Source organism: Esox lucius, chromosome 11, assembly GCF_011004845.1.
Source record: "Esox lucius isolate fEsoLuc1 chromosome 11, fEsoLuc1.pri, whole genome shotgun sequence".
NCBI lineage: Eukaryota > Metazoa > Chordata > Actinopteri > Esociformes > Esocidae > Esox > Esox lucius.
The window spans coordinates 49,457,743-49,473,309 of NC_047579.1; the positions used below are offsets into that span (position 1 = coordinate 49,457,743).

Genomic DNA, 15,567 nt, shown 5'->3' on the forward strand with positions numbered 1-15,567 from the left:
TTTGGTATGTTGAGCCCCTGCAGTTTTCCCTGTGAAGGATGTATATTAGATGCGATGGCGGCCTACGCAGTGCAGACATGGCGGAGGTTGATATTCCCACATGACTGCTCCGTGACACTGCGTCTCTCCGTTACCTTCTTTTTGTTCCCTGGCACTGGAGGCAACCATGTGCCCTCTCATGGCAATGTCGGCCATCTTAGACCCAGCTGTGTGCCTGACGAACCCTGCACTGTGCTAAAGTCAACCCAATAGGAGTTTCTTTTTTCTTTTTTTTTTGTACAGGGATTTAATGAAATGCATGTTGTGTGTGTGTGTGTGTGTGTGTGTGTGTGTGTGTGTGTGTGTGTGTGTGTGTACATTGCTATGCTCATTGATCCAAGTTATGTATTTTTTTTTTTCTATTCTTATCAGTATGTGACTTGTGTATTTCTCTTCATGTTTGCCTTTTCGTTTCCTGTCATTGTTATTGAATGTACATAATAAACTGTTTGGTTTTTATACGTTGTCTTTAGCTCTTCTTTGATCAACTCATAATTTGTCTTAAATGTTTAGTGGATTGTTTTTTTTGTTTAACGTAATTTACAGGATGTCCACATGGAGAAGACTGTGTTGTTCACTAGTAGCATCGATACCAGCTTGAACTGTACTTCAGAATCACCCTGCTGTAGCCAATGGGCTTTCTAACTGCATGTCTTTATTGCCACTGAGGGGAAAAAATTGAACAATCTTTCTTTTAATCTAAATTTAATGAAAATGTCTGATTTGGTTTGGAGGGAGTCTCATGTCCTGTTAGTTGAACGAATGCACACAAGCCTAATCGCCATTTTGATGATTTGGGTTTTTACATTAATGAAATTAGGTCTAATTGGAGGCATTTGATTGAGGGCTGTTTTATCAGGTAAACAGTAAAGCACTTGGACTCTGAATTCTGGCGTTGTTGACCCGCCTCACTCACCCCCAATGGGAGATGGGATGACAACGATGTCCATAGGCAACCAGAGTATAGCTTTATATTGCTCTTGTATAATACAATGCCAGGAGCACTGCTGATCCAGCATATCACCAATGTTATTTATAATTTACATGATAAAATGCATTTGATTCCCTTTTGTTTGTTGGCTGACTCGAGGCGTGAACATTGGAGTCTCACAAACAATAAGGCACTCATCTTGTGTCACCTAGTGGTTCAACACGGTACTGCCACATTCAGTCTGATTGGCTTGTGGTTCTTATGCAGCCCTCTGCTGTTTAAATATTGCAAACCCATTTTTATAAAACCTATGCCATCAAAACACTTACAGATTAGCAGATTTAATAAACATGTATTTATAAAGCGGGGTGTAAAAAAAAAAAATACCTGCCATGTGTCTTTCCTTAAGACAATAAGGATCTGCGTTAGCTCTGCCAGGGTCTGTGTTAGCTCTGCCCCCGCCCCTTCACACTTGCATGGGGCTGCCCCTATCCATCCCTTCAGTTTGGCTACTAAATCCAAACAGATTTACGCCTCCTCCTGCCTGGAGCTACTAAACAGTCTCTGGTGTTCAGAAGCAGCATGTTGCAAAAACAGTCTTGTCACATTAGCTCAACTTCGGTAAACTAGTTTTTTCTGGATCCAGCCTGAGTACAGATGAATGAAACGGAGCAGCCCAGTCATCGGGCTCAATTGAAATAAACCTGCATTGCAGCATTTCCACAGTAGGTCTTTTTCCAGGGAACTCACAGCCGTCTCTCTGAAGTGTGTGCACAGGATGACGATTGTATGAACAGACATTGTTTAAACATTACAAAAGCATATGGGCTTGATTGAATCCTGACTGTTATCACATATGGAAATCATTTTGCAGTGGAAGTTCTATATATTACTACATTTGTAGCTGAACTGAAAAATCTGTGTCATGTGTTTGTTAAGCTGTTACCGTGTGTGTGTGAGGGAGAGAGAGAGAGATGTGTGGGCATCCTATATAAATGGGGACAACAATTAGGTTTAGGGATGGATTTTTCCAGTTGAGTGTCAGGTAGGTAAGTCGTAATGTCCCCATTTAAAGAGCTCAAGTTAGACGTGTGTGTGTGTGTGTGTGTGTGTGTGAGAGTACATAAAATACTATGATGCTAATCTGGCAGGCTGTGTCCATAGTATTCAGGATAGGGCTCGCTGATGTTGGTGGTCTGAGGCCGAGGGATTGAGTAATCTTTTTCCGGATCTATTTCCTGAAACAAAAACCCATTGAGACATATTACTGCATTTAAGCAAGTGTACAGTTCAAAATTACAGGTGCATTTCTTGTAACGGTAAGGGCCATGTTGTTTGTTACTGCCCATATATGGGGTGTCATTCCAATGGCTTCGCCCTGGTAGGCTCTGAGCCAGTCTCTGGCGTACTCACTGTCATTGAGAATCCAGACTCGTATGGTGACCGAAGAGCAGGCAGCCTTCTGCCTGAAAACAAGATTGAAATGCAAACACTCAGTTTTCTGCGGATACATTTAGGGACAGATGCAGATTAAGACTAGATTAAGACTCCTGGATGCAGATTAAGACTAGTCCTGACAAAACAAATCAAGATTCACAGAGTTCGATTTGAGCTAGATTTTTGTTTTGTTTTTCGTCCTAGACTAGGTTCAGTTTCTCCACAAAATGGGTTCTTAGGGTTATTATTGAACACAAATTATTTTGACTAGTAGAGAGTACTGTACCTCTAATATAATATACAGTGCCCTCTAAGTAAATAGGAACAAAAAAGGCTGAGAAGAAATTTAAAATAATATGAATCTAACATTTAATTGAGTAGGCCTATATAATATTTGAAGAAATAATACATTCAAGAAATAATTATTTTATTCAAAAACTTGCATGCTGCTATTACTGGCAAACCTAGAAACTCTCATGAACACAACTGAAATTATGTATATTCTGGTTAAGATTTTACATTTTAAAGGTAACACTTTAGTGTTTGTCCATTACATTCTGTTTCACTGGGGCATATATATACATACAGTGACACATAAACTCGCTTAGTCATCCATCAACAAGGGAAAGGACAGAGAACACAGACAAAATTTGACAAAATGTTGTTGACCTTCACAAATCTGCCAATGGCTATAAAAAGATAATAACACTTCCGAAAATTCCCTTCTCCAATAATAAAGAGCAATAATATAGAATAATTAATAAATTCCCATCTCCATTTATAGGGCAATAATTTTGAAATTTTAAACAACTTTAGCTGTGATGATTCTCCCTGGATGGGTTTGCATGTGGGTTTTACCCCAACACACAGTGATAAGGTTTGGTTCACTTTGATTCATGTATATGATTTTTTTAAGTGTATAAACAAGCTGATAAAGAACAGCAACTTTGTTTCACAGGCTAGACAGACAGTACTGTGACTACTAGACAGACTTTACTGTGAGTACTAGACAGACAGTACTGTGACTACTAGACAGACAGTACTGTGACTACTAGACAGACAGTACTGTGACTACTAGACAGACAGTACTGTGACTACTAGACAGACAGTACAGTGACTATTAGACATATAGTACTGTGACTACTAGACAGACAGTACTGTGACTACTAGACAGACAGTACTGTGACTATTAGACAGATAGTACTGTGACTACTAGACAGACAGTACTGTGACTATTGTAGCTTTAATACAATATAACTAGTAGACATACAGTACTGTAACTTTAATATAACTAGTAGAAAGACAGTATTATAACTTTAATATAACTAGTAAACAGACAGTGCTGTAACTTTAATATAACTAGTAGACAGACAATACTGTAACTTTAATATAACTAGTAGACAGACCGTGCTGTAACTTTAATATAACTAGTAGACAGACCGTGCTGTAACTTTAATATAACTAGTAGACAGACAGTGCTGTACCTTTAATATAACTAGTAGACAGACAGTACAGTGACTACTAGACAGACAGTACAGTGACTACTAGACAGACAGTACAGTGACTACGAGAAAGACATTACAGTGACTACTAGACAGACAGTACAGTGACTACTAGACAGACAGTACAGTGACTACTAGAAAGACATTACAGTGACTACTAGACAGACAGTACAGTGACTACTAGACAGACAGTGCTGTACCTCCTTTGTCCACACCGTCGTTCTCAAAGCTTCCGTTATCCCTTCCTTCTTTCGGGCCGACCAGACTTGGTATGTTGCCGTCGGGGCTGATCCATCCACCAAAGTCTAAGGGGCCGTCCTTGGAGCTGGCCTCCCCACTGCAGAGGAGAGCTACTTGAGCAAGTCCGTGGCCAAGCAGTAGGACCCATCCATTGGCCACCAGGGCTATACTCAGCACCGGGTCATCCCACTGAGGCCGCCGGCCAATCTGCAAGTTGCCCCGGGTTAGCAGGGCAATCCACACCACCCAGATGGCGGCAGACAGCGTCAGGGTGAGGCCGAGCAGCCCAGCGTGGAGCAGGCCTTCTTGCCTGTTGCCACCATAGCTGTAGGTGTTGCAGGAGTGGCAGAGGCAGCACAGGGACATAACCAGGCCGGTGGCCAATAGAACCAACACGTAGATGAGAAGCATGACAAACTCTCCCTGGGAGTACTGGCAGGGCTGGCCATCCCGCAGCAGCACAATAATCAGCCACTCCGTGGCGATGACCACCTGGACGGTGAAGAGGGCCAGGGCCAGCCCTGCCTCCCCCAGGCCCCACACCACTGCCCAGCCCAGCAGGACCAGGCCGCGCACCAGCAGGCAGGAAAACGCCAGGGAGAACAGCACCCCGAACAAGAAGAGACGCGTGGGGCAGGTCTGGGGAGTGAGGCGGACGATGAAGGCAAAGGTCAGGGCAAAAATCCCAGCCGTGGCGATCAGGAACAGAGCCACGGACGCCGAGCCCCCTCCAACACCTCTGCAGCTACGAGAGGAAACACACGCCCAGAGGTTCCAGAACAGCAGTCCCACCAGCAGTCCCACGCAGACCAAAAAGCCCAGCGTGGCCAGGCTTTCCACCACGATGCCCCACGCTGCCCGGCGGTCACACAGGTAGGAGTACCTGGGGTCCAGATCGACGGCACAGCCCGGCACTGCGTCCTGGACAGGGGAGGTGGAGGAGGAGTTGCGCTGGACGGTGGAGGAGTTGTATGGGCTGAGCGTGTTATTGACAGCGGTCTTGTCGGTGCCATTGAAGGGCGCGGCGGTGGAGTTAGTGAGAGCTGTGAAAGATGTCGTGTTGCTGGCCATCACTGTGCTTGGACAGAGCAGGAGTAGAAAAAGGGATTTGTGAATTTGAAATGGAAAGACCTTCCTTGTGTTTTGTTTCGTCCACATGTTCCGTCCTTCCGCTTGGGTTTTCTTTTCTGATGGCATAGCCGCTGTTCACGTGGGCCTTGGCAACCTGTAAAAAGTACCAACAGTGTGAGAACGTTTGACACTGAATATCTTTATTTATAGAGCAGTATATATATACAGCCCCGGAAAAAATGAAGAGACCACTACACCTTTTTCTTTCATTTCCAAAAAAGTTAAAAAGGAAGGTTTTGACTGAGGAACAGAAGGGTTCAAATGAAGAGTCCATGCTTATTGAATGCTTCTGTTCCTCACTCAAAACTTTCCTTTTCAACTTTTTTGGAAGGGAGAGAACAAGGTGCAGTGGTCTCTGAATTTCTTCCGGACTTGTACATATGTGCTAGAAACTGAGACAGAAAGAAAGAGAGAAATAAAGACAGAGAAATTAGAGCACACAGATGCACCAGGACAGGAAACTAATTTAATATACATATTAAAAACCGAGAAATTATGAGAGATTCTACATCAACTCATGTACAGAAACCAGAAGAGTCGGCTACAGGAAGTGACCTTGAGAGCCAAAAGGCGAGAGGGTGTTTACACAGAGATTGGAAATGAGAGTGAGACGGAAGCCAGAGATCTCAACTTCTGATCATTGATTGTCACTTCCTCTAATTCACAACAGAGCTCTTGTTTCAGTGTGAGATTCAAAGATGACATTTAAAATGCTTATCACTGGGTAAAATGAATGTAAGGCCTGGGCCCATTATTTTCCTCTTGTTGTTACGCACCCCAACCGATAAGCCTAGGGGAATGCAAGGATGTAACACCAATACCCCAACACTAAAAGACAAACACAAACCACAAAATCACAAACACAACTTTGGAAGTCCCGTGATATCAATGAATTTAATCCCGAAGGAAGAATGCACTGTATACAATCAAAACATGCAGCAGGGGAATAACCTGGGTGGTGCCACCAACCACTGTAAAGAAAAACAACACCCCTAACCTAGTCTACACTCTAACTTATATAGATGAGTGGCCCTACCTATCTACACTACCAAACCTCTCTAAAACCTGACAAATACAAGGGAGTGTATGTACTATGTGCAGGTATATATACACATGGGCATGGGCATCTCACCTAACACTTTCCCCTGCTGCACCCAACTCTGTGGACACATAAAAACAGTGCAAACAACCTGCAACTGCTTCTCACAGAGCAAAGAAAACAAAAAGACACTCCAGAGAAACGAAATGACAGCTTCTAAAAATCAGCTGACCTCATCTGATTGGCCCAGGCCGGTACAGCAACCACAGGCGGGAAAACCTGCGTCCAATCACGAATCATAGCTTTTTTGCATGAGGAAAAGCCGGTAGTAACTCTAAAAGTGCCAAAAACATCTCTATCAAGTAGCCTATACATTCACCGACACTTTATATGGTACATCTACCTATTGTCAGGTAGGACCAGTTCTTAATTTGTGCCAGATCCAGACGGATCCGACCGACTTGGTGACTCTTATCCGGTACCTATTGGCAGAGGCATTGCTAGGATCACAATACAGCCCCCCCACCCCCGTACAGAAAGTACAGGGTTCTGAATGTACATGCTAGAAGAACATTTCAAAGTGCATGCTTGCGGCCTATACGCTAGCATTATCATAATACGCCGTTGGAATTATATACGTAAACATTATCATAATACGCAAACATTATCATAATACGCCCTTGGAATTACATATGCAAACATTATCATAATACGCCCTTGGAATTATATATGCAAACATTATCATAATACACCGTTGGAATTATACACGCAAACATTATCATAATACGCCGTTGGAATTATATACGCAAACATTATCATAACACGCAAACATTATCATAATACGCCATTGGAGTTATATACGCAAACATTATCATAATACACTGTTGAAATTTTATATGCAAACGTTATCATAATACGCAAACATTATCATAATTCGCTATTGGAATTATATACGCAAACATTATCATAATATGCAAACATTATCATAATACGCTGTTGGAATTATAGGTGAATAGATCAGGGGCTATTTTTTATGATGACTCCTTCGGTCCATTTGAGATCCGGGGGCTCTACGGTCTAACAACGCCACTGCCGGTTGGGGGACACATTTGACAGATACAGTTTCCTGTCTGAATAAGTATAAAACAGGAGAGTTTGACCAACAAAGTGGTCAAAAATGACTCTAATGAAAAAACAAACACTGCCTATTTCCTATTCACGTAACCGCGTATGCGGCAACAGGGCCGTGAAAAGGGCATTTGTTTACCAACTGTAGTGGGATATGGATAGTGAGCCAAGGAAATAATGTCTAAAAGACAATCAGATGAATTTCTATTGTTTAAACCAGTGGGTCAGTTGGCACCTAAAGAGCCCAGAGGGGAGGAGAGCTCCATGGCTTTTACGTGGAGTTTTTTGTTTTACCAATGAACAGAAAGGAAAGAATACACATTTTCCAGGAACTGCGGTAGTGTTAATTACTATGATTCGGTGATGTTATGGTGTAGTTAGCAAGGCCTATCTATGGATTGGGTGCAATGCTTGAATTACAATAAGAGATTAGTTTGGTTTTTAGTGTATGTCCCATAAGTTAATAATATGGGCACAGAGCAGTTTTGTCAGTGATGACCTTTATGGATGTGTTAAGGCATTGTGTTCATTATATTTATATTTATCAGCTCAGTTATTTCAGCACCTTATTCCTGTTATAGCTCACTCAATCCGGCACCTTGTTCCTTCCAAAGATTTACAAGATCCACATTCACCTTGTCATCAGGGACCTCTAAATTTACAAATTAAGCACTGGGAAGGACCCCCTATTTCCTCCATACACTTCAACATTTAATAATAAGGCCGTCCTGCACACCATGCCACTGTTATGAAGTGGTTATTTGAGTATTTCTGTTATTTCTGTCAGCTTGAACTGTTCTTTGACCTCTGTCGTTAACAAGGTATTTTTGCCCACAGAACCGCCCCTCGGGTCAGCTGCTTCTGAAACGCTGGAACCATCCTGTCTGGCACCAACAGTCACTTAGAACCTGCGTCTTCCCCATTCTGATGTTTCATGGAACAACATCTAAACCTGTTGACCAGTTCTGCCTGCTTTAGATTTTGAGTTGCAACCAGATGATTCGCTGTTTCGCAATTTGCGTTAACGAGCAGGAGTGCCTATTTGTATTATTTACAGATTATTATACAAAACATTTTACATAACATATTTGATATATAACCCTAACAAAGAATGAAATATGAACAGATTTTTCATAATATATTTTTTTAATTCAAAAAGATTTACTCCAAACCAATACCAGTGAGATCAGTTTGATGGCTAACTTTTTAAACTTACAGAAAGACGCGAAAACATTGTTTTTGGTTATTCCCTCTTTTAACTAGCAAAGAACCTTACATGACTTACCCTTTATGGTTAGCAGTCTTCAGGCCACCGGTCCACCTCTGAGGTTCCAGTTCAGGTTGCTCCTTCCGTACTTGTACTCCCAAATGCTGAGCCGTTAGATCAGTACACAGTCATCTGTCTGAACATGCCTGTTAACTCCTGGATGTACCCATATCTTTTACAGGCACTGGAAGAGCAAGTATGAAGGAAGACAATGTGACCGGAGGGAGAAAAATAGTTTTAAATCAAAGATGAGGACGGTTTTCAAAAGTGAGGCAAGAGAATTGAAATTTCGACCAACCCACGTCTAACTTTATCTTCCTCTGCTTCTCTTAGTCTTTCATCTCACAACAGAGGCTCATAGGTGGGGCTCAAACACCTGGAGGCTTTGGAAGAGGCATTGACGCACACACACACACACACACACACACACACACACACACCTCTTGGATCGCTGAGAAGATGTACCTGTATGTATTTAATTTATATATTTTTCTATCAGAAAAGTTTAATAGTATCTTTTCAAGTCAAGTACAAATAAGTTACACTTATAATGTTGTTTCAAACATTGCTTCCCATGTGTATTGGCCTGAGTTAAACATACCCCTGAATATCTATTTAAAATTGAATCAAAAAATTATTATAAAACTAAATCAGACTTCTCAGTTTGAGCTTCTTAATTGTTTTGGTCATGAAAATGCCAAATTGAGTAAAGGTAGTCAAAGGCAAAAAACAACCACCCATCTTGGACCTCAGAGTGACAGGTGATTCTTGCCAATCATCATGGTTTCGTATCTCAATGCGCCACAGTCCTTAAAAACGGGTTTTGTGAGAATCACACGCACGCACAGTATCAGCCACCCCCAGATTTGACTCCCACGTCCCACGACCTCAGTCCGTGTTTATGAACGCACAACCACAGACGGAACTACGTTTACAAGGAAATTCTGCCATGAGATTGGAGATCATGTGTAGAAGCCAAGATCTGAATCAGCAGGGTCATCACGAGAATTCACAAAGTCGTTCACTATCGCCACACTGTTGGTTGCTATGTTACAGTGGGAAACATTTGGTGTTGGGGAGGAAGGAGGGGCTGTATAACATAACTGACTCATCTGACTGTCAGACTAACCGTTAATACAGCACTAGTAAGACACCACCTCTCAACGCTGCTGTTGTTTTATTCCTTAAAGGTGGTTTACGTCATTAAAGCGAAGTGTACCTCTGTATGCACAAGCCCATTCAGACTCCTGAGCTCAAGTCCATACAAGCAGTTGGAAGGTGTGTGTGTGTTTTTGGAGCAGAGGGGAGTGCTGTGTTGGTCCAAAAGTCTCAAACTGTCATGGAAACGAGCTCTTGTTTCTTTGACGTAAGTGGCAGTTGGGCACAAGTTCAGACCAAAAAAATGACTTGCTAGCACATACACGTTCTACACATGTTCTAGTCAGGTTATGACTGAGCGCTGTAGAAGAGAGGTACGAAATACGTACACTGCTGCTCGTCTGTTGTTGAATATTTTTTCACATTGAATGGTGTCAGATCTCCATGCAAAATATAATATAAGAAGACAACCTGAGTAAAGACCTAAATTCAGTGTTTAATTGAAAACAGTTGAATTTGAAGGACCAAACTTCAGAAGATCCTTGGACACACCGAGGCTTGACTACAGCCAGCCCTGTTCAATCTGAACATGATCCGTATAGAATCATCAATGTCAAGTACGCTACAAGGGTCTCGACAAGTAACACGCCATGTAGCAGTATGAAGAAAGTCCAGAAAAGATGAGGAAGAACTGCTATTGAGGTATATCAGCCTGGAAAGGGTTACAAAGCAATTTCTAAGCAAATCACACAGTGAGAGCCATTATCTCCAAAGGAAGAAAACGGAACAGTGGGGAATATTCCCTGGAGTGGCTGGCGTTCCACCATTTAAACAAGCAATTCATGCTAGAAAACCCTCCAATATCAGTGAATTACAGCAATTCTGCAATGAGTGCACCAGGATCCCTCCACCGCGATGTGATAGACTGATCTCCAGTTATTGGAAGTGTTAGCAGTTGGTGCTACTACAGGTGGCACAAGCAAGCAGTTTGTTTTGGGTAACTTTTCTTTGAATTAATCACATTTTCTTTCCAACTCTTGAGTGTGACAAATGTAGTAATGGGGGGAAATCAGGAAGGGGGCCAATATTTTCCAAATATAGTAAAAAAGAACATCTGAAACGATGAACTCGTTGGTATGGTGTCGTAGAAAGGGCTGTCTCAGAGATGACAGGATATCCTCCAGACAACATGAATATTGAAAATATAAACTTTAATTCATCTATCAGTACATCCAACCTCACAGACACATTCAGTCATACAAATGTGTGTGTGTGTGTGTGTGTGTGTGTGTGCGCGCGCAACACATCAATATATTGGGGCTTCTGTTTATTGGCATACTGTACACTAAGCGGACAGTGTGGTGGCAGTGGGTTAACAGTGGGATTGCCTCCACCATAACGATCTATGACAGCATTGTATATCACACACCCTCCTCTCTGCTCTAATCCATTCTTGATCTGTGGGTTCACTGTGACACGCCTTTTAGCGACAACAAGTAAAAAACATCATGCAAAAAAAACAAAATAAACGGGAAAGAACGGGACCGGGGTAACGAAGGAGGTTAATGAAGATGAGTAGAGTTTGGAGAAGTACAAGCTAGTTGTTGCTAGTCTTTTGCTTGTGTCCGTGGCTGTATGTTCACAGGAGAGTGAAGGAGACTTCAGGGATTGGACGAGGGAGGACGGAATTAAAAGGACAGGGAAGAGGAGACAGAGGTAGGCTATTGTAAAGAAGTTAAGGGGTCGGCCTGGTCTGCCATCAAGTGAATTGTGTGTCTGGTATAAAATACAGTGTAATCGTATTATATGATAATAATAAACTGTTCCGTGTTCCCTCCGTCCAACATATTTCTCTTTCAGGCTGCTTTGCCTGATCACAGCAGACATGCGAACAGCTTCGGGGTGACCAGGTGACTTTAGGGGGACGGCCGGTCACCTCCTGGTGGTGTGCCAGACTAGGAGAGAGGGAGGTGCTATAGGTTGAAAGCTGAGACGTGGAGGGGAGGCAGGAGGCAGGAGGCTTAGATGATTCCGTATTTAGCCAGATCGCTGAGCTCCATGTCGCCGAAGGCCTCCCATGGGCAGACCACTGTGATGTCTACAGAAACACAAGAAGGGGCAACGTGTTTGTCCGGTTGATGACTAACACTCGCCAGTTGTCTGCAACCAGCCTCATACAAATACTTGAGAGTAGAAATACAAATACAGAGGAAGGAACGTGACTGGTAATGAGTGCTGAGGTATTATCCAAGTTACCTGTGCCAAGACCCTCCATGCCGGGGATGTCATCACCAAATCTGGAAGTGACAAGGGGACCATGTAAACATGTTGGCGTCTTGCGGGCTAGAATTGTTCTGGCTGTGTGATTTTTCGGGTTTAAGAATGTGAGAGAGCTGAGTGTGTGTGTGTGTGTGTGTGTGTGTGTGTCTGCGTGGATCCTGTGAATTGAATGGTGGTGTTTGTGTGTGTGTGTGTGTGTGTGTGTCTGCGTGGATCCTGTGAATTGAATGGTGGTGTTTGTGTGTGTGTGTGTGTGTGTGTGTCTGCGTGGATCCTGTGAATTGAATGGTGGTGTTTGTGTGTGTGTGTGTGTGTGTGTGTCTGCGTGGATCCTGTGAATTGAATGGTGGTGTTTGTGTGTGTGTGTGTGTGTGTGTCTGCGTGGATCCTGTGAATTGAATGGTGGTGTTTGTGTGTGTGTGTGTGTGTGTGTCTGCGTGGATCCTGTGAATTGAATGGTGGTGTTTGTGTGTGTGTGTGTGTGTGTGTCTGCGTGGATCCTGTGAATTGAATGGTGGTGTTTGTGTGTGTGTGTGTGTGTGTGTCTGCGTGGATCCTGTGAATTGAATGGTGGTGTTTGTGTGTGTGTGTGTGTGTGTGTGTGTGTCTGCGTGGATCCTGTGAATTGAATGGTGGTGTTTGTGTGTGTGTGTGTGTGTGTGTCTGCGTGGATCCTGTGAATTGAATGGTGGTGTTTGTGTGTGTGTGTGTGTGTGTGTGTGTGTCTGCGTGGATCCTGTGAATTGAATGGTGGTGTTTGTGTGTGTGTGTGTGTGTGTGTCTGCGTGGATCCTGTGAATTGAATGGTGGTGTTTGTGTGTGTGTGTGTGTGTGTGTGTCTGCGTGGATCCTGTGAATTGAATGGTGGTGTTTGTGTGTGTGTGTGTGTGTGTGTCTGCGTGGATCCTGTGAATTGAATGGTGGTGTTTGTGTGTGTGTGTGTGTGTGTGTGTGTGTCTGCGTGGATCCTGTGAATTGAATGGTGGTGTTTGTGTGTGTGTCTGTGCGGAACACTGCTGGTCGTGTGCGTGTGCCTTGTTTTTCTGTGTGAAGGCATACAGAGAGAATCTCACCCTTTCTGGCCTGGCTTGGGAGCCTTGCTCTTGAATGTACGGGTCTGCCTCTGCTTGAACTTGGGGGGTCCCTTCTTTGGGGTGGTGGGGCCAGCGGCTCCGGCGGGCGTGGCCAGGGCACTTCCTGCAGGGGGAGCTGCGTTCATTTCTGCTGGAGTCTGACAGAGACAGAGAGTGGGACAGAGAGTGGGAGAGAGAGAGTGGGAGAGAGAGAGTGGGAGAGACGCTTTGTTATAGTTTTTTTTTTTTTTTTTTTCAGAAAGTCATAAAATAACTAAAATAATTTCCTTGTAATTTTTGTCTAGTTTCACTGCCATTTTCTTTTTGTAGTTTTACTTGACTTTTCATTTCTGTCCCCTCCCACTCCCTGTCTCCCCATGCATTGCTCTCCGGCTCCTAATCTCCAGCTGTCTGCCTCCAGCCTCCAGTCTCCTCAGTGGTAATCAGGGTAGATTAGGGGGATTTGGCTAAACAGGCAGATTATCGCAGATTCTATTTAAAGCCCAATTTGATTAATTGCCCTTCTTAAATCCCAGGGATGTCCTGGTTGCCACACGTAATCGCTTAGATCACACACCAAAACATCTACCCCTTTTGGATTGATACATAGTTATCACCCTCGCCACTGATTTCTCTCAGAATGGACCTCTTCCTTGGGATGTCTGATTGTCTGAAATGTCTGATATTCCAATGAACAATTTTTTCAGCTGTTTTTTATTTTTATTTTATTGACTACAATTCGCTGAATTCCTTAACATGCACATAGCATCACGACATTTGTAAATAATATATCCACTGTGCATTTGATTTATTAAATATCCCACTGGCATTTGATGTTAACAGGGGACATAAAGGTTGACCTCTGCTGTGATTTAGCATCAAGGTTAGATGTCAATCAACGCCAGTATTGAGAGCTATATTGATAAACAGTTCTTGTTCATCTTCTTAAGCCATCACCCTTATCCCATTATCCTAATCTGTCTCCCAAGTCCCTCTACCCTGAATTTCTGAGTTCCATAATCTTGTTAACAGAATGTAGATGAAGTGGATGGAGTTCACTTTACCAGGACATGTTATGTAACCCAACAGATGCATGAGATCACATATCTGGATATGGTTAAAAATGGCTTCCTATACTGATACTCCCTAATGCCCATCCAGAGTGCATAGAGATCTTCTAAAGCTGAATGGTAGCAGCAAGGCAAAGCCGGCGCCATACTCCCAAGTGCTTGACCATCTGCTGCTGTGATTTCTCATCACCTGCTCATAGGTAAGTCTCTCTGTCTAAGAATATGGCATTGCTCTTTCTCAAACAGATAAATGCAGCCTACTGGAGGTTTATCATGTACATTAAAAAGTATGTAAAAACTTTAGAACTTCTTATGTTGTGCAATGCATTTTCCTTTTTTCCTGAGGGATAAGCATTTTATCTGCTGGGTAGCTATCTCCACAGCGCCATAACGAATTGACTGGCTCAGTTGTTTTGCCAACTGGTTCCACTGAAATATTATTAAAAAATCACCCAGAATCCTCTACATCTTTCGGTTCCAGTAACAACACTAGCCTACCAGTTAGGATGAACCTTCCAATGGACATGGTATTCTTTTATGGACCATTTCTGTTTCTAATGTGCCACTGACTTTCGATTCAATATGCACCTGCTTCTAGCAATTTGGACTTCTTTCCAACAGACAAAAAGTTTATCCCTACCACACTGTTTCACCATCCAATCTCAATGCAAATTAAATGATACCATGATATCATTCTATAAATGTGGCTAGTTAGCTACAATTACAATTGCTTCTGCGTTCTGGATCATGCCTGTAGATGCCAGATTTGCATGAGTTAATCAATCTCCATCTTAAATGTTCCTGCACGGTACTCTTGAAACTCCTGTACTTCCTCTTTAAAAATGTTATACTGCAGTATTGAAGTTTTATAGGCATAAGTTAGTAGCAGTCCTTTACTGTTTCTAAGGAATATCAAAGGGAGATAGTGATTAGAATTGTCTGTCTCACCTACCTTCACAAATGTTCCAAAGAGCTTCTGTCTCTCCTGAGAGCAACTGCTGAATATCAGGCCAAAAGAAAGTGAAGACAAGGAATCAGTCTTCGTTTAAATACCCCTGATTCTTAATCCTGCAGTCTCCTTGTTTCCAATCACATGGTCCCTGAAAGGTAGGCCGCCTCCTTCAGTAACCTCCCCCCACAACTAGTGCTGGACATTGAAGGGGGCGTGGACATCCTTGAGACAGGTCAATGTGGGTGTTTTGAACTAACTTGGCAAATTAAGCCATTACGCCTGTATTAAGCTTTGCAAATGAGATGACATTGTCTGTACTGTAGTTTTCTCCCTGGTCGATGTGATGGATCTTTATAGAATCTGTTGTGTCGTCGTTATGG

At 42.9% G+C, this 15,567-nt stretch overlaps 2 protein-coding genes across 2 annotated transcripts; both read right to left on the minus strand.

The window, feature by feature from the left end:
- Positions 1-387: 387 nt before the first annotated feature.
- LOC105013456 (G-protein coupled receptor family C group 5 member D) lies at positions 388-10,889 on the minus strand. The gene is made up of 4 exons (XM_010875002.4): positions 8,733-10,889; positions 4,110-5,374; positions 2,384-2,436; positions 388-2,208 (listed from the first exon to the last, which is right to left on the minus strand). Exons 2-4 carry the CDS (start codon positions 5,344-5,346, stop codon positions 2,110-2,112), a joined length of 1,389 nt encoding a protein of 462 aa, XP_010873304.2. The 5' UTR covers positions 5,347-5,374; positions 8,733-10,889; the 3' UTR covers positions 388-2,109.
- Positions 10,890-11,006: 117 nt separating this feature from the next.
- Positions 11,007-15,292, minus strand: pde6hb (phosphodiesterase 6H, cGMP-specific, cone, gamma, paralog b). Its single transcript, XM_010875001.4, has 4 exons — positions 15,188-15,292; positions 13,166-13,323; positions 12,069-12,109; positions 11,007-11,910 (listed from the first exon to the last, which is right to left on the minus strand). The coding sequence occupies exons 2-4, from the start codon at positions 13,309-13,311 to the stop codon at positions 11,834-11,836; spliced, it is 264 nt and encodes an 87-aa protein (XP_010873303.1). The 5' UTR covers positions 13,312-13,323; positions 15,188-15,292; the 3' UTR covers positions 11,007-11,833.
- Between the last annotated feature and the right edge of the window lie 275 nt (positions 15,293-15,567).

Bases quoted from the DNA above. Each gene is read 5' to 3' on its own strand.
- LOC105013456 (XM_010875002.4), bottom strand. From the start codon at position 5,346: ATGCCATCAGAAAAGAAAACCCAAGCGGAAGGACGGAACATGTGGACG. The intron at 2,437-4,109 runs GTACAGCACTGT...TCTTGTTTTCAG, and splicing joins CGACGGTGTGGACAAAGGAG to GCAGAAGGCTGCCTGCTCTT. The intron at 2,209-2,383 runs GTGAGTACGCCA...TTTTTGTTTCAG, and splicing joins AGTCTGGATTCTCAATGACA to GAAATAGATCCGGAAAAAGA.
- pde6hb (XM_010875001.4), bottom strand. From the start codon at position 13,311: ATGAACGCAGCTCCCCCTGCAGGAAGTGCCCTGGCCACGCCCGCCGGA. The intron at 12,110-13,165 runs GTGAGATTCTCT...TGTCACTTCCAG, and splicing joins CCCAAGCCAGGCCAGAAAGG to ATTTGGTGATGACATCCCCG. The intron at 11,911-12,068 runs GTAACTTGGATA...GTGTTTCTGTAG, and splicing joins CATGGAGGGTCTTGGCACAG to ACATCACAGTGGTCTGCCCA.